The 19242-nt window shown below is 47.3% G+C and overlaps 1 protein-coding gene across 2 annotated transcripts in view; it reads left to right on the top strand.

Moving 5' to 3' along the window:
* Positions 1-229: 229 nt before the first annotated feature.
* SNX9 (sorting nexin 9) overlaps positions 230-19242 on the top strand; it is a 453672-nt gene continuing 434659 nt past the window's right edge. The window contains exon 1 of one of the 2 annotated variants that reach the window (XM_063917657.1): positions 230-386. In XM_063917657.1, the coding sequence (XP_063773727.1) occupies positions 375-386 (12 nt within the window). In that variant the 5' untranslated portion in view covers positions 230-374. Of the gene's footprint in view, positions 387-624; positions 736-19242 lie in introns of those variants that run through there. The other variant, XM_063917656.1, reaches the window with a different exon arrangement.

The raw sequence follows: 19242 nt of genomic DNA, 5'->3' as shown, positions 1-19242 counted from the left end.
TCCACATAGGAGATTGCTTTGAATAAAACCAATTTGAAATCCAATTAGAGACACCATAATTGTACCAGGCTAAATACAAATTTTCTTTGCGTAACCCAAGCTCTATGGATCTGTACTTTGAACTACTGTATTTATTAAAAAAAGAACAGTAAGACAATAAAGAATAAGTTGTACATAAGTAAACTTCAGGCTAGTCAGCAGTACCGACGTGCTGTAGATAGAGGGCGCACACACTGCTGAGGCCGCAGCTGCCTGTACTATACAGTCTCCAGCAGCAGTACACACAGAGGCTGGGACAGGAAGAGGTGGTGTGAGCCTCCAGTGTGTATCTGTCTCCGGGGGTACGAGGCATCTGTCTGTACTAGGGGCACAGCATGGCGGCAAAGGTACGTGGGTGGCTTACTAGGAGGCAGTTTATCGGGGCTGTGTGCGATCTATGTGGTGTGCATGGCTGTGGGGGCACAGGGTGTCAGGGAGGGAGAGGAGCAGTCTAAAAAGTGAATGCACAGAAAGCCAGGGCTGCCTAATGAGGGAGAGAGACAACAGAGACACTCTCTGAGAGACTGCATGTAAATCAAATGTGGTATTAGAGTGCAGGGTTTGGAGGGAGAGACAAGCTGCTGCTGCCAGAGGGGCTGAATGCTGACTGAGGATTCCAGAGGAACCCATGCTATAGAGGAAGTGACAGTCCAGAGAGACAGCCAGATGGGATCGGGTGAGAATGACTGTTATCGGGTGAGATTGTGGGAATATTTCAAAATGGATCTAATTTGGGAACTGGAGTGAGTGTGTGAAACCTTACAGGGGAAACTTCTGGTGTGACAGCCGCAGCAGGGACTTAGTGTGGACAATAACAAAGTACATGGCATATTATACTGTAGGCTGGTCAGTGTCATATGGTGCTGACATCAGTCACTAAGTGCTCTGACATATATAAAGTTATCAAAGTTGGTTCCCCTCTCTCCCCTTCATGCTGGTACTGTATACCATTGTGTGTATTCTGCTGCTGCTGCTACAGCCAGGCCCTGTGACAGTGACATGAAACTGGCAAGTGGGTGGGACTGAGGTCAAAGATCACTGGAGTTTCTGATCTGTGAAAAAAAAGAGTCGCTATTATCTCTGTATACAGTTCTCTCATGACTTGCTCAGTTATTGGTATATTACATGATATGTGAGCTGCGGCACTGTATACACAAATAGTTGGTGGAAGAGAGATGTTTTTAGCAAAGAATGAGTTACTATTAATGTACATTGGGGACCGCCTCATTATTGCCAACCGTTTGGTTTTGGTTGTGGTGATCTCTAAGCTTTTCCAACTGAAATAACTTGGGATGAAATTAGTGTTATTCATCAATTGGCTAATGCAGCCCAGGTAATTGCAATCTGGGAGAATTTGGAAATGCTTAAACAAATGATTATAACATTGTCAGCGGGATAATGTATTTGCATTTGCTAGTGGTTGGGTTGTTTTACTGACAAGACATTTTGTGTTTGATTTTGTATAGCGTAAACTAAACAAGGTTGTTGATCTGAAAATTGAGGTTGGAACTGCTATTAATTATCTTTAATACTTGGTTAGTTATGCAATACGTTGTTATAAACCACATTTTGGTTAGCATTCAGTTTTGTTTCCATTTTCATATGTATCATAAATTATTACATTTCCAGGACAATGTATATAGTGTACTGTAAACAAAATATTTAAATTACTTACTAACTTTATTAATCAAAAGTGCCAAATCTGCATTTTAGGTATAATTACTCAGTCATTCACTATTATTGTCCAATCCGCCATGGACCAGCTCTCAAAGCCCATACACACTAGAAGATATTTTCCATAGATATGAGTGATAACGATGGTTGTGAACGATCAGATCGTTATAGTGCGTACACAGCAAACGATGAACGATGCGCGCACCTGTGGTCGTTGGAAGTAGATTGTCAGTCGTCTATGCATGCAGCTCAATCCCAGCAGAGCAGATCGCTCATCGTTCAGATCATTTGTAAAAAAAGCTCAGTGTTCATCTTCCACATTGTTTAAGTCTTCTAGTGTGTATGGGCCTTTAGATATCGGGGACCTCAAATGAGCTACAAATATAATGTTATTTAACTTGCTTTAAATTATATAATAGATTGCTATGAATTGCTAATCAAGGGTAGACAACCTGTGGCATTGCAGCTGTTAGGTCATGCTGGGATGTGTAGTTCCGTGGGTTGGCTACACCTGAGCTATATTATCATTACATTTGATTACTATGCTCCTTTTAAATTGATTATAGATCTCAACTGCGATACAATGAGTCTATTACGATCAGCCACGGCTATTTATAAGCTTCATTACGGTTTCTGGAATCCACCATAAGTATTACACAGTGTACCACCAGTAACAATAATACCGGTAATTGTACTTAAGAAGGCCAATCCCGGCCCACTTTTGTAATTTCAGGATTGAAAAAAAACTAAACTCAAAAGGGAAGAGTGAAGGAGGATTGGAATAGGGAGCAGTGAGGGAGGGAGCGTGTGGAACACAGGCTGCATGTAGGGAGTGTGTACCTGTGTAATGTGTACATGGCGCTTGGGCAGGCAGCCATAGAGAGACAGCACAGGCAGCATTTCAAATGTAGCGCTGTCCGCTAGCCAATCGGGGCTATTGGACTGGAAGCCAATCAGGAGCCGCTACTGCGGCTGCTTCCCTAATTGGCTGTCATTCCACAAGCACCGATTGGCTGGCGTCTAGCGCTACATTAGAGATGTTGCTGGTGCTGTCTGTCTCTGGCTGCCCACCTAAACGTTCTGTACACTGCTGCTGCCTGGCAAAACTGTGAATGTACAACTTAATCCCGCAAATCCCGGGATTCAAATCCTTGCATTTTTTGGCCAAAATCACAGGATTCCACCGATCCTAGGATTGGCCTCCCTAATTGTACTATAGCCTAGTAATTAGCCACCTTGACAATGCCATAAATAACAGCACCAGCGATTGCTAAACCAGGTGACCATTAATATGTCAGAAATAACAGTAGCGCCAAGTAATGTACCAGTAGTACATTACTGGTGATATGTAAGCAGATGTAGTAGTAGTAGTAGTAGTAGTAGTAGTAGTAGTAGTAGTAGTAGTAGTAGTAGTAGTAGTAGTAGTACTGAAAGGTAATGTGCCAGCAGTGATTGTAGTAGTGCCCAACTATGTGCCAGTAGCATTTTCTAGATTGTTCCAGCAGTGGTTGTAGTAGTGCCCAGTAATAATTCAGTAGTAGTATCAGTGAACAGCAGTGTGCTAAAATTAGTAAGAATAGGACCAAGTAATGTTTGCAGTTGTAGTACATGTAGTAGTGCCCAGTAATGTGCAAGCAGTAGAGCTTTCATGGTCCCATTTTAGCTGAATTGAGCTTGTGGGTAAATGACTGTATGGACCAATAGTTTGTCAGAAGCTGTATGCACAGTCTGGAGGGGAAGGTGCTCCTGAAACAGCTGCTTTAAGGGTCATGATTCCTCTCTGTGTGCCTGGTCACAGTACCTAAGCCATACAAGCTATTGAAGAGGTTAATACCCCGTTCACTCCAAGCTTCTGACCAGGGTTTTTTGCCAGGGCAACCCGGGACCTGGCTTTGTGTAAAAGGGTCAATCTGGGTTGTGTTACCTGGGAATCCGACCCTTGTGATGTCATCTCCAAGCATTAAGGTGTGTACACACGGTGAGATTTTTTCTTGAGATTTTGACTATATAGTCAAAATCGCAAGAAAAGTTAGTGCAAATCGCAAGGTGAAAGTCACCTTGCGATCCCGATGCGCGGCATCGGAAGAAAAGATAGACTGTGCAGGCAAGTCAATCCTTGCTAGATCGGTGTACTATCTAGTTCATCTCACATGTCAATGACATCTCACATAAGCCAAAATCTCACATAAGCCAAAATCGTAAGCACAATATAGTCCATATCTCAAGAAAAGTTAGTCAAAATCTGTCCTATCTGGGCTCCGGGGAGTTCAAGGGAAATCGCAAGTAAAAATCGAACATAGCAAGGATCTCACCTTGTGTACACACCCTTAAGGTGTGTACACACGGTGAGATTTTTTCTTGAGATTTTGACTATATAGTCAAAATCGCAAGAAAAGTTAGTGTAAATCGCAAGGTGAAAGTCACCTTGCGATCCCGATGCGCGGCCCCACCAGGTCGGCATCGCAAGAAAAGATAGACTGTGCAGGCAAGTCAATCCTTGCTAGATCGGTGTACTATCTATTTCATCTCACATGTCAATGACATCTCACATAAGCCAAAATCTCACATAAGCCAAAATCGTAAGCACACATAGTTTTTATCCTTTAAAGGGCACCTAGTATTTAATTTTTTGCTATGCGTTTTTTTTCTTTGCTTAAGTAAACATTCTTTTTGCTGAACGACTTGTGCAGAACCTAAATTCCGCCTTCTGAAATTGAATGCATCCTGTGTGCAAATCGCTTGGCTTGTAGATTATAACTGACCAAGGTGGTCTAAGCTCTCTAGCGTCAGCCTTTTTCAACCTTTGCTTTACATATTTCTACACTGCTTTACAAAGGATTGTAATAATTTGTGGTATACAGAGTGCATGCATAAGACTTGGCTGAAGGGAGCCAGGGTCAATAATAAAAAAATTATGATTATCCACACTTTCTCTTACGTCCTAGAGGATGCTGGGGACTCCGTAAGGACCATGGGGTATAGACGGGCTCCGCAGGAGACATGGGCACTATAAAGAACTTTAGAATGGGTGTGCACTGGCTCCTCCCTCTATGCCCCTCCTCCAGACCTCAGTTAGATCCTGTGCCCAGAGGAGACTGGGTGCATTACAGGGGAGCTCTCCTGAGTTTCTCTGTAAAATGAATTTTGTTAGGTTTTTCTCTAACGTCCTAGTGGATGCTGGGGACTCCGAAAGGACCATGGGGATTAGCGGCTCCGCAGGAGACTGGGCACAAAAGTAAAAAGCTTTAGGACTACCTGGTGTGCACTGGCTCCTCCCCCTATGACCCTCCTCCAAGCCTCAGTTAAGATTTTGTGCCCGAACGAGAAGGGTTAATCTAGGTGGCTCTCCTGAGCTGCTTAGAGTAAAAGTTTAAATAGGTTTTTTTATTTTCAGTGAGACCTGCTGGCAACATGCTCACTGCATCGAGGGACTAAGGGGAGAAGAAGCGAACTCACCTGCGTGCAGAGTGGATTGGGCTTCTTAGGCTACTGGACATTAGCTCCAGAGGGACGATCACAGGCCCAGCCATGGATGGGTCCCGGAGCCGCGCCGCCGTCCCCCTTACAGAGCCAGAAGACTGAAGAGGTCCGGAAAATCGGCGGCAGAAGACGTCCTGTCTTCACTAAGGTAGCGCACAGCACCGCAGCTGTGCGCCATTGCTCTCAGCACACTTCACACTCCGGTCACTGAGGGTGCAGGGCGCTGGGGGGGGGGGGCGCCCTGAGACGCAATAAAAACACCTTTTTTGGCAAAAAATACATCACATATAGCTCCTGGGCTATATGGATGTATTTAACCCCTGCCTATTTTTACATAAAAAAGCGGGAGAAAGGCCGCCGAAAAAGGGGCGGAGCCTATCTCCTCAGCACACTGGCGCCATTTTTTCCTCACAGCTCCGTTGAAGGAAGGCTCCCTGACTCTCCCCTGCAGTCCTGCACTACAGAAACAGGGTAAAACAAGAGAGGGGGGGGCACTAAATTGGCATATAAATATATACAGCAGCTATATTAGGGAAAAACACTTATATAAGGTTATCCCTGTATATATATAGCGCTCTGGTGTGTGCTGGCAAACTCTCCCTCTGTCTCCCCAAAGGGCTAGTGGGGTCCTGTCCTCTATCAGAGCATTCCCTGTGTGTGTGCTGTGTGTCGGTACGTTGTGTCGACATGTATGAGGAGGAAAATGGTGTGGAGGCGGAGCAATTGCCTCTGTTAGTGATGTCACCCCCTAGGGAGTCGACACCTGACTGGATGGTCTTATGGAAAGAATTACGTGATAGTGTCAGCACTTTACAAAAGACTGTTGACGACATGAGACAGCCGACAAATCAGTTAATACCTGTACAGGCGTCTCAAACATCGTCAGGGGCTCTAAAGCGCCTGTTACCTCAGGTGGTCGACACAGACCTAGACACGGACACTGACTCCAGTGTCGACGGTGAGGAAACAAACGTATTTTCCAGTAGGGCCACACGTTACATGATCACGGCAATGAAGGAGGTTTTGAACATTTCTGATACTACAAGTACCACAAAAAAGGGTATTATGTGGGGTGTGAAAAAACTACCCGTAGTTTTTCCCGAATCAGATGAATTAAATGAGGTGTGTGATGAAGCGTGGGTTTCCCCCGATAAAAAACTGCTAATTTCTAAAAAGTTATTGGCATTATACCCTTTCCCGCCAGAGGTTAGGGCGCGTTGGGAAACACCCCCTAGCGTAGATAAGGCGCTCACACGCTTATCAAAACAAGTGGCGTTACCGTCCCCTGATACGGCCGCCCTCAAGGAACCAGCTGATAGGAAGCTGGAAAATATCCTTAAAAGTATATACACACATACTGGTATTATATTGCGACCAGCAATCGCCTCAGCCTGGATGTGCAGTGCTGGGGTGGCTTGGTCGGATTCCCTGACTGAAAATATTGATACCCTGGACAGGGACAATATATTATTGACTATAGAGCATTTAAAGGATGCATTTCTATATATGCGAGATGCACAGAGGGATATTTGCACTCTGGCATCAAGAGTAAGTGCAATGTCCATTTCTGCCAGAAGAGGATTATGGACGCGACAGTGGTCAGGGGATGCGGATTCCAAACGGCATATGGAAGTATTGCCGTATAAAGGGGAGGAGTTATTTGGGGTCGGTCTATCGGACCTGGTGGCCACGGCAATGGCTGGAAAATCCACCTTTTTACCCCAAGTCACCTCGCAGCAGAAAAAGATACCGTCTTTTCAGGCTCAGTCCTTTCGTCCCCATAAGGGCAAGCGGGCAAAAGGCCACTCATATCTGCCCCGGGGCAGAGGAAGGGGAAAAAGACTGCAGCAGACAGCCTCTTCCCACGAACAGAAGCCCTCCCCCGCTTCTGCCAAGTCCTCAGCATGACGCTGGGGCCTTACAAGCGGACTCAGGCACGGTGGGGGCCCGTCTCAAGAATTTCAGCGCGCAGTGGGCTCACTCGCAAGTGGACCCCTGGATCCTGCAGGTAGTATCTCAGGGGTACAAATTGGAATTCGAGACGTCTCCCCCTCGCCGGTTCCTGAAGTCTGCTTTACCAACGTCTCCCCCCGACAGGGAGGCGGTATTGGAAGCCATTCACAAGCTGTATTCCCAGCAGGTGATAATCAAGGTACCCCTCCTACAACAGGGAAAGGGGTATTATTCCACGCTGTTTGTGGTACCGAAGCCGGACGGCTCGTGAGACCCATTTTAAATCTGAAATCCTTGAACACTTACATAAAAAGGTTCAAGTTCAAGATGGAGTCACTCAGAGCAGTGATAGCGAACCTGGAAGAAGGGGACTATATGGTGTCTCTGGACATCAAGGATGCTTACCTCCATGTCCCAATTTGCCCTTCTCACCAAGGGTACCTTGGTCTGTCACTATCAGTTTCAGACGCTGCCGTTTGGATTGTCCACGGCACCCCGGGTCTTTACCAAGGTAATGGCCGAAATGATGATTCTTCTTCGAAGAAAAGGCGTCTTAATTATCCCTTACTTGGACGATCTCCTGATAAGGGCAAGGTCCAGAGAACAGTTAGAGGTCGGAGTAGCACTATCTCAAGTAGTACTACGACAGCACGGATGGATTCTAAATATTCCAAAATCGCAGCTGATTCCGACGACACGTCTGCTGTTCCTAGGGATGATTCTGGACACAGTACAGAAAAAGGTGTTTCTCCCAGAGGAGAAGGCCAAGGAGTTATCCGACCTAGTCAGGAACCTCCTAAGACCAGGCCAAGTGTCAGTACATCAATGCACAAGGGTCCTGGGAAAGATGGTGGCTTCTTACGAAGCGATTCCATTCGGCAGATTCCACGCAAGAACTTCTCAGTGGGATCTGCTGGACAAATGGTCCGGATCGCATCTTCAAATGCATCAGCGGATAACCCTGTCTCCAAGGACAAGGGTGTCTCTCCTGTGGTGGTTACAGAGTGCTCATCTCCTAGAGGGCCGCAGATTCGGCATTCAGGATTGGGTCCTGGTGACCACGGATGCCAGCCTGAGAGGCTGGGGAGCAGTCACACAGGGAAGAAATTTCCAGGGCTTGTGGTCAAGCATTTGTGGTCAAGCATGGAAACGTCACTTCACATAAATATCCTGGAACTAAGGGCCATTTACAATGCCCTAAGTCAGGCAAGACCTCTGCTTCAGGGTCAGCCGGTGTTGATCCAGTCGGACAACATCACGGCAGTCGCCCACGTAAACAGACAGGGCGGCACAAGAAGCAGGAGGGCAATGATGGAAGTGGCAAGGATTCTTCGCTGGGCAGAGAATCATGTGATAGCACTGTCAGCAGTGTTCATTCCGGGAGTGGACAACTGGGAAGCAGACTTCCTCAGCAGACACGATCTTCACCCGGGGGAGTGGGGACTTCACCCAGAAGTCTTCCACATGATTGTGAACCGTTGGGAAAAACCAAAGGTGGACATGATGGCGTCCCGCCTCAACAAAAAACTGGACAGATATTGCGCCAGGTCAAGGGACCCTCAGGCAATAGCTGTGGACGCTCTGGTAACACCGTGGGTGTACCAGTCAGTGTATGTGTTCCCTCCTCTTCCTCTCATACCAAAAGTACTGAGAATCATAAGAAGGAGAGGAGTAAAGACTATACTCGTGGCTCTGGATTGGCCAAGAAGGACTTGGTACCCGGAAATTCAAGAGATGATCACGGAAGACCCGTGGCCTCTACCTCTAAGAAAGGACCTGCTCCAGCACGGACCATGTCTGTTCCAAGACTTACCGCGGCTGCGTTTGACGGCATGGCGGTTGAACGCCGGATCCTGAAGGAAAAAGGCATTCCGGATGAAGTCATCCCTACCCTGATCAAAGCCAGGAAGGATGTAACCGTACAACATTATCACCGTATTTGGCGTAAATCTGTTGCGTGGTGCGAGGCCAGGAAGGCCCCTACAGAGGAATTTCAACTGGGTCGTTTCCTGCATTTCCTGCAAACAGGACTGTCTATGGGCCTCAAATTAGGGTCCATTAAGGTTCAAATTTCGGCCCTGTCAATATTCTTCCAAAAAGAACTGGCTTCTGTTCCTGAAGTTCAGACGTTTGTCAAGGGAGTACTGCATATACAGCCTCCTTTTGTGCCTCCAGTGGCACCTTGGGATCTCAATGTAGTTTTGGGATTCCTAAAATCACATTGGTTTGAACCACTCACCACTGTGGACTTAAAATATCTCACATGGAAAGTGGTAATGCTGTTAGCCCTGGCTTCAGCCAGGCGTGTCTCAGAATTGGCGGCTTTATCCTATAAAAGCCCTTACCTAATTTTTCATACGGACAGGGCAGAATTGAGGACTCGTCCTCAATTTCTCCCTAAGGTGGTTTCAGCTTTTCACTTAAACCAGCCTATTGTGGTGCCTGCGGCTACTAGGGACTTGGAGGATTCCAAGTTGCTGGACGTAGTCAGGGCCCTGAAAATATATGTTTCCAGGACGGCTGGAGTCAGAAAATCTGATTCGCTGTTTATCCTGTATGCACCCAACAAGCTGGGTGCTCCTGCTTCTAAGCAGACGATTGCTCGTTGGATTTGTAGTACAATTCAGCTTGCACATTCTGTGGCAGGCCTGCCACAGCCAAAATCTGTAAAAGCCCATTCCACACGGAAAGTGGGCTCATCTTGGGCGGCTGCCCGAGGGGTCTCGGCTTTACAACTTTGCCGAGCAGCTACTTGGTCAGGGGCAAACACGTTTGCTAAATTCTACAAATTTGATACCCTGGCTGAGGAGGACCTGGAGTTCTCTCATTCGGTGCTGCAGAGTCATCCGCACTCTCCCGCCCGTTTGGGAGCTTTGGTATAATCCCCATGGTCCTTTCGGAGTCCCCAGCATCCACTAGGACGTTAGAGAAAATAAGAATTTACTTACCGATAATTCTATTTCTCATAGTCCGTAGTGGATGCTGGGCGCCCATCCCAAGTGCGGATTGTCTGCATTACTTGTACATAGTTATTGTTACAAAAATCGGGTTATTGTTATTGTGAGCCATCTTTTCGGAGGCTCCTTCTGTTATCATGCTGTTAACTGGGTTCAGATCACAAGTTGTACGGTGTGATTGGTGTGGCTGGTATGAGTCTTACCCGGGATTCAAAATCCTTCCTTATTGTGTACGCTCGTCCGGGCACAGTATCTTAACTGAGGCTTGGAGGAGGGTCATAGGGGGAGGAGCCAGTGCACACCAGGTAGTCCTAAAGCTTTTTACTTTTGTGCCCAGTCTCCTGCGGAGCCGCTAATCCCCATGGTCCTTTCGGAGTCCCCAGCATCCACTACGGACTATGAGAAATAGAATTATCGGTAAGTAAATTCTTATTTTTATTTTCACGGAGCCCTGCTAGCAACAGGCTCCCTGCGTCGTGGGACTGAGGAGAGAGAAGCAGACCTACTTAAGTGATAGGCTCTGCTTCTTAGGCTACTGGACACCATTAGCTCCAGAGGGATCGGAACGCAGGTCTCACCCTAGCCGTTCGTCCCAGAGCCGCGCCGCCGTCCTCCTTGCAGAGCCGGAAGATAGAAGCCGGGTGAGTATAAGAAGAAAGAAGACTTCAAAGGCGGCAGAAGACTTCTGATCTTCACTGAGTCTTTGCTCACACACACACACACACACACACACACACACACACACACACACACACACACACACACACACGGGTGCAGGGCGCAGGGGGGGGCGCCCTGGGCAGGAATAAACCTCTTGGCTGGCATTATTAACGGTATATAAGGCTGAGGCATTAATATATACGATCCCCCGCCAGTTTGTTGTATTTTTGAGCGGGACCGAAGCCCGTCGCTGAACACGGTGACAGAGGGCTTTAAAAGAGGGGGGGGCACATATATTTGGCGCAGTCAGTGTATATTTAACATATATAAAAAAGCGCTGTATATCTGGGAATTGTGTTTCCAGGGTCATTTGGCGCCGGGTGTGTGCTGGCATACTCTGTCTCTCCAAAGGGCCTTATTGGGGAACTGTCTCCAGATTAGAGATTTCCCTGAGTGTGTGGGGGTGTCGGTACGTGTGTGTCGGCATGTCTGAAGCGGAAGGCTCTTCTAGGGAGGAGGTGGAGCAAATGAGTGTGGTGTCTCCGTCGGCAACGCTGACACCTGATTGGTTGGATATGTGGAATGTTTTAAATGCAAATGTGAATTTATTACATAAAAGGTTGGACAAAGCGGAGTCCAGGGAAAATGCAGGGAGTCCATCCTTGCCTTTTACTATGTCACAGGGCCCTTCTGGGTCTCAGAATCGCCCACTATCCCAAGTAGCAGACACTGATACCGACACGGATTCTGACTCCAGTGTCGATTACGATGATGCGAGGTTGCAGCCAAAGTTGGCAAAAAGTATTCATTATATGATTATTGCAATAAAAGATGTGTTGCATATCACGGATGACCCCTCTGTACCTGACACGAGGGTCCACATGTTTAAAGAAAAGAAACCGGAGGTTACTTTCCCCCCTTCCCATGAGTTAAATGAGTTGTTTGAAAGGGCTTGGGAAACTCCAGACAAGAAACTGCAGATTCCCAAAAGGATTCTTATGGCGTATCCTTTCCCGGCTAAGGACAGGATACGGTGGGAATCCTCCCCCAGGGTGGACAAGGCGTTAACGCACTTATCCAAAAAGGTGGTGCTGCCGTCGCAAGATACCGCAGCCCTCAAGGATCCTGCTGATCGCAGGCAGGAGACTACCTTGAAGTAAATTTATACACATACTGGTACCTTGCTCAGACCGGCGATAGCGTCGGCTTGGGTTTGTAGTGCTGTAGCAGCGTGGACAGATACCTTGTCTGCTGACATTGATACCCTGGATAAGGATACTATTTTACTGACCTTGGGTCATATAAAGGATGCTGTCCTATATATGAGAGATGCTCAGAGAGACGTTGGCCTACTGGGTTCCAGAGCCAACGCCATGGCGATTTCTGCTAGGCGAGCCCTGTGGACCCGCCAATGGACGGGTGATGCCAACTCAAAGAGGCATATGGAGGTTTTGCCTTACAAGGGTGAGTACTTATTTGGGGAAGGTCTCACGGACCTGGTTTCCACAGCTACTGCAGGTAAATCCGCTTTTTTACCTTATGTTTCCTCACAGCCAAAGAAAACGCAGCATTATCAGATGCAGTCCTTTCTGTCGCATAAATCCAAAGGAGTACGGGGATCTTCCTTTCTCGCCAGAGGTAAGGGCAGAGGGAAAAAGCTGGCAGCTACAGCTAGTTCCCAGGAGCAGAAGTCCTCCCCGGCTTCTACTAAATCCACCGCATGACGCTGGGGCTCCGCTGAGGGAGTCCGCCCCAGTGGGGGCACGTCTTCGACTTTTCAGCCACGTCTGGGTTCAATCACAGGTTGATCCCTGGGCAATAGACATTGTTTCCCAGGGTTACAAGCTGGAATTCGAAGATGTGCCTCCTCGCCGGTTTTTCAAATCGGCCCTACCAGCTTCTTCCCCAGAGAGGGAGGTAGTTTTAAGTGCAATTCAAAAACGGTGTCTTCGACAAGTGGTGGTCAAAGTTCCCCTGCTTCAACAGGGGACGGGGTACTACTCAACCCTGTTTGTGGTCCCGAAACCGGACGGTTCGGACAGACCCATTCTGAATTTAAAATCCTTAAACCTATACTTGAACAGGTTCAAATTCAAGATGGAATCGCTCAGAGCGGTCATCGCCAGCCTGGAAGGGGGGGATTATATGGTGTCTCTGGACATAAAGGATGCATACGTTCATGTCCCCATATATCCTCCTCATCAGGCGTTCCTAAGATTTTCTGTACAGGATTGTCATTACCAATTTCAGACGTTGCCGTTTGGACTTTCTACGGCCCCGAGGATTTTCACCAAGGTAATGGCGGAAATGATGGTGCTCCTGCGCAAGCAGGAAGTCACAATTATCCCGTACTTCGACGATCTCCTGATAAAAGCGAGATCGAGAGAACAGTTGCTGAACAACATGTCACTCTCCCTGAGGGTGTTGCAGCAGCACGGCTGGATTCTCAATCTGCCAAAGTCACAGTTGGTTCCAACGACCCGATTGCCTTTCTTAGGCATGATTCTGGATACGGAACATAAAAGGATTTTTCTCCCGATGGAAAAGGCCCAGGAACTCCAGAACTTGGACAGGGACCTGTTGAAGCCGAAAAGGGTGTCGGTCCATCAATGCACTCGAGTTCTGTGAAAGATGGTGGCGTCTTACGAGGCCATTCCCTTCGGCAGGTTCCATGCGAGGATTTTTCAGTGGGACCTTCTGGACAAGTGGTCCGGGTCCCATCTACATATTCATCAGAAGATCAGCCTGTCCCCCAGGAGCAGGGTATCTCTCTTGTGGTGGCTGCAGAGTACTCACCTTCTAGAGGGTCGCAGGTTCGGCATTCAAGACTGGGTTCTGGTGACCACGGACGCGAGCCTCCGAGGATGGGGAGCAGTCACACTGGCAAGAAACTTCCAGGGACTGTGGTCAAGCCAGGAGGCTTGTCTACACATCAACGTACTGGAATTGAGGGCCATATACAACGGCCTACGTCAAGCGGAGAATCTTCTTCGCGACCTACCGGTTCTGATTCAATCAGACAACGTCACAGCCGTGGCTCATGTAAACCGCCAAGGCGGGACAAGGAGCAGAGTGGCAATGGCGGAAGCCACCAGGATTCTGCGCTGGGCAGAAAATCACGTAAGTGCTCTGTCAGCGGTATTCATTCCGGGAGTGGACAACTGGGAAGCAGACTTCCTCAGCAGACACGATCTCCATCCAGGAGAGTGGGGTCTTCATCAAGAAGTCTTTGCAGAAATAGCAAGTCTTTAGGGACTTCCTCAAATAGACATGATGGCGTCACGCCTCAACAAGAAGCTTCCGAGGTATTGTGCCAGGTCAAGGGATCCTCAGGCAGTAGCAGTGGACGCCCTGGTGACACTGTGGGTGTTTCAGTCGGTCTATGTGTTCCCTCCTCTTCCTCTCATCTCAAAAATATTGAGAATCATAAGACTGAAAGGAGTACAGACAATACTCATTGTTCCAGATTGGCCTCGAAGGGCCTGGTATCCGGATCTGCAGGAAATGCTCACAGAAGATCCGTGGCCTCTTCCTCTCATAGAGGACCTATTGCAACAGGGGCCCTGTCTGTTCCAAGACTTACTGCGGCTGCGTTTAACGGCATGGCGGTTGAACGCCAGATCCTAGCTGGGAAGGGCATTCCGGACTAGGTCATCCCTACTCTGATAAAGGCTAGGAATGAGGTGACAGCGAAACATTATCACCGTATCTGGAGGAAGTATGTATCTTGGTGTGAAACCAAGAATGCTCCTCCGGAAGATTTCCATCTGGGCCGTTTTCTCCACTTCCTACAGACTGGGGTGAATATGGGCCTAAAATTAGGCTCCATTAAGGTTCAGATTTCGGCCCTATCCATTTTCTTTCAGAAGGAATTGGCTTCTCTCCCAGAAGTCTAGACTTTTGTGAAGGGAGTGCTGCATATCCAGCCTCCTTTTGTGCCTCCAGTGGCACCATGGGACCTTAACGTGGTGTTACAATTCCTTAAGTCTCCCTGGTTTGAGCCTCTTCAATCCATGGAATTAAAGTATCTCACTTGGAAGGTGGTCATGTTGTTGGCCTTGGCATCGGCAAGGCGAGCGTCTGAGTTGGCGACTTTGTCTCACAAAAGCCCCTATCTGATTTTCCATGTGGATAGAGCTGAGTTGCGGACTCGTCCTCAATTTTTGCCTAAGGTGGTTTCCTCTTTTCATATGAACCAACCTATTGTGGTGCCTGTGGCTACGCGGGACTTGGAGGATTCCGAGTCCCTTGATGTGGTCAGGGCATTGAAAATGTATGTAGCCAGAACGGCTCGGGTTAGGAAAACAGAGGCACTGTTTGTCCTGTATGCAGCCAACAGGGTTGGCGCTCCTGCTTCTAAGCAGACTATTGCGCGCTGGATCTGTAACACGATTCAGCAGGCTCATTCTACGGCTGGATTGCCGTTACCAAATTCGGTAAAGGCCCATTTCACTAGGAAGGTGGGCTCTTCTTGGGCGTCTGCCCGAGGCGTCTCGGCATTACAGCTTTGCCGAGCGGCGACTTGGTCGGGTTCAAACACCTTTGCAAAATTCTACAAGTTTGATACCCTGGCTGATGAGGACCTCATGTTTGCTCAATCGGTGCTGCAGAGTCATCCGCACTCTCCCGCCCGTTTTGGAGCTTTGGTATAATCCCCATGGTCCTTACGGAGTCCCCAGCATCCTCTAGGACGTAAGAGAAAATAAGATTTTAAACCTACCGGTACATCTTTTTCTCCTAGTCCGTAGAGGATGCTGGGCGCCCGTCCCAGTGCGGACAACATTCTGCAAGACTTGTATATAGTTATTGCTTGCATAAGGGTTATGTTACAGTTTTGATCGGTCTTTGACTGATGCTGTTTGTTTCATACTGTTGACTGGTTCGTATATTCCAGGTTATACGGTGTGGATGGTGTGGGCTGGTATGAATCTTGCCCTTGGATTAACAAAATCCTTTCCTCGTACTGTCCGTCTCCTCTGGGCACAGTTTCTCTAACTGAGGTCTGGAGGAGGGGCATAGAGGGAGGAGCCAGTGCACACCCATTCTAAAGTTCTTTATAGTGCCCATGTCTCCTGCGGAGCCCGTCTATACCCCATGCTCCTTACGGAGTCCCCAGCATCCTCTACGGACTAGGAGAAAAAGATTTACCGGTAGGTTTAAAATCTTATTTTTTCTCTTCACGCTTCATTATTACATATAGGGGGAAATGTATCAAGCCTTTTAAAAACTGGACAAATGGGAAGTTGCTTATAGCAATAAGTCAGCTTCTAGCTAGAATTTATTAAGTATATTCTATAAATGATAGGTAGAAGCGGATTGGTTGTATATGGTCACCTCCATTTGTCTACTTCTCCACTCTTAAGAAGGCTTCATACATCTTCCCCAAAGGGGTAAACATTCATTGTGCCACTGGCACTAAACTAATAAAAGTGCATTACTTATTGGATGCTGTTGCTCATTGCAAATGTTGCACCTAAATGCTATGTGAGTAAAACCCCTTTCAGACATAAGCCTGAAACCTACACTTTTCTGCGTGAACGCGCATTGACCCGGGTTCGTCTTATGTCTGAAAGTGTCTACCCAGGTTTAGAGTCCTAGGTCTGCGACCCTGTTCGCTAGCAGTGTTTTTACTGGGACTTGCAACCCGGGTAGACGACTAGGCTTAGGTCTGAAAGGTGCAACCCGGGTCTCGATGACCCAGGTAACACCAAAAAGAAAATTACTGGCCGGGGACAGTAGTGCGTAGAGATGAGATCTTCTCCAAATGCCCACTGAATGCTGGAATACTGGGGTCACTAGAAGACCCGGGTCTGGTGTTAAAGGGGATGACACGGGAATAAGCTGGGTCATCACCCATGTATTAAAGGGGTATCCCTGGCTTCAACCCATACTCTGTGTCTTGGGTCCCAGCCAGATTGATGCTGGGATTTTACGTCTGAAAGTGGTATAAGTGAGCCATAGGGCGGTTTCCATTATATGGCGTGAGCTGCCGCTATAATGACGTCTGATGACTTTGTGGGATGTCTCTGCTGATTTCCATGGAGGTACAAGCAGAAATCAGACTACCATAATTGCGTTAATGCTGGTGGCAGCTAGCGTCTAATTGAATCAGCCCCTTAGTGTTCTGATATTTCAAAACCAGGTCAGCTATTATGCACTGTTTTCAAAGTTAATTTTTTCCCTACAGATTGCCATATTTATGATAAGCACTGGTCCTGTTTAAAATGATTTAAAAACAAACAAACATGGATAATGATCAGGTTACAATACTTTATAATCGCTTTTCTGTGCTTTCATCACGAGTGTATTATCAGCTGGATTCATTTGAGGTCATGGGTTGCAATCTTTTATAATGCAAGAACTGAAAGGGCTGGAAGCATACAAAAATGAAAATCAACTATTGTAATATTTAGGACAAATGAATTGCATTTTAATGTATTTACTAACTTATATTCTGTCTGTCGGCAGTATTAGCATGCTTATGTTTTATGGAGCCAATGTTCTTGTCGGCTGACAGTCATGCTCTGGTCATTCAATACCTCCTGTATCAAACATGTGCTCTCCTTCCTGATACTTATTCTTCTGAAGGATAGAGCTTGCTGGTGGTTCCCTTGTGAAGGGACTTCTTTTGACCTTGGGGTGTGAAAGGTACTATGTGATCTAGCAGTGATAGTAATGTACTGTACCTTAGGGGTCAATTCTATTCGGCAACTTAAGAATAGCGCCGGGAATTAGCTCCCAACGCTATTCAATTCAGCTGCTAGTGACCCGCAATTGTCGGGAATTCTTCTCTCATCCCCGGGGGATGAGAGAAGAAACCCGACAAAAGTGCTGCCTCGCGGCCGGCGCGAGGCTGATTCTGTCGAGAATCAGCCTCGCGCCGGGGAGTTAAGTTGGAGAATGCCCGTTCTCCCGACAATTCAACCTGTTTAGTCGGCGAGAACGGGACATCGCCGACTTAACTGGAGCTGAATTGAATAGCGTCGGGAGCTAATTCCCGGCGCTATTCTTAAGTTGCCGAATAGAATGGGCAGGCCCCAAATTTGCCAGTTCCATTTGCCCTCAGTCTTTCCGTATCTTCTTCGACTTCTTCTTTCAGCTCAGCTTCTTGTTCACTTACTGTGCATTGAGAAGTTTAGTAAATGGACCTGAGTAGCTGTCTTCTTTGTTGCTGGAAATGTGTCTTGGTCAGAGCACAGTTTGACTACGACGTACAAGGAGACTGTGCTGATTAATTTGATATATGACAATGGTATATTGTGTGTGACTGAGACTCTATATGACGCAGAACAGAACAGAACAGAACTTGGAAATAACTGTGGCTGTTACCTTGTAGCACTTAATATACAGATTCAGAGACTCAACCGTCCCCAGAAATACAACTGCCATATATCAAATTAATCAGCAGAGTCTCCCTGTGTGTCCAGTCGTGTTGTGTTGCGACTAATACGCATTTTTGTAAAAAAAAGACGCCCGAGGTTAGAAGAGGGAATGTTTGCTGTGACTGCTTCAAAGATGAATGAGGAGACATCTGTATGTGGATCTCTGCCTGTGTTCAAAGTCTGCCTCATCTATTTGACCGCAACGCCCTATCCATCTGTTGGTGAAAGAAGTCAACATGATTTTTAGCACATATTTGCACCATCCCTATTCTTTATACAATGGATGCAACTCTGAACCGCCTGTACTTGCTCTAAGTTACATATGCAGGCTCCAGCTTATGCACAGTTTGCTAGAAATCAAGAGATCTGGCTGAATTGTGTGAAACTCTGAACCAAGCCCAATGTTTCCAAATACTCCATAGATGTAAGCATCACCTGCAGGCTATGAGTAAGCACAGCCCATAGAAAGAGCAAAGGGGTGTCGGATCAATATATTACACTACTAATTTAAGAAAGCAAGTTATGGGGTCAGTTTACTAAGCCAATCATCTCCTAACTGTCATGTCACAGCCTGGGTCCGAGTGGAGACCTTCCCGCTTAGGCTTTTATAACTGTTATTGCTGCGGAGGACAAGTGGATCTACAGTATATACCTTGCAGCTACAGATGTAGAGTCCCACTCCTCGTCCACAGTCACCGGTAGGGACTCCGGAGAATCACTGGACTGGTCCCAGAGTAGTGATGTCAGCACACATAAATTTTTAAATTACTTTCTCTTACGTCCTAGAGGATGCTGGGGACTCCGTAAGGACCATGGCGTATAGACGGGCTCCGCAGGAGATAGGGCACCTAAAAAGAACTTTGACTATGGGTGTGCACTGGCTCCTCCCTCTATGCCCCTCCTCTAGACCTCAGTTAGATCTTGTGCCCAGAGGAGAATGGGTGCACTGCAGAGAGCTCTCCAGAGTTTTCTGTGGAAAAATAATTTTGTTAGGTTTTTTATTTTCAGGGAGTCATGTTGGCAACAGGCTCCCTGCATCGTGGGACCGAGGAGAGAGAAGCAGAGCTGGCTTGTAAAGTTGGGCACTGCTTCTAAGG

The sequence above is a fragment of the Pseudophryne corroboree genome, chromosome 4 (genome assembly GCF_028390025.1).
Source record: "Pseudophryne corroboree isolate aPseCor3 chromosome 4, aPseCor3.hap2, whole genome shotgun sequence".
Taxonomy (NCBI): domain Eukaryota; kingdom Metazoa; phylum Chordata; class Amphibia; order Anura; family Myobatrachidae; genus Pseudophryne; species Pseudophryne corroboree.
The sequence above is the reverse complement of the archived record's forward strand: the minus strand, read 5'-3'. Positions and strand labels throughout refer to the sequence as shown.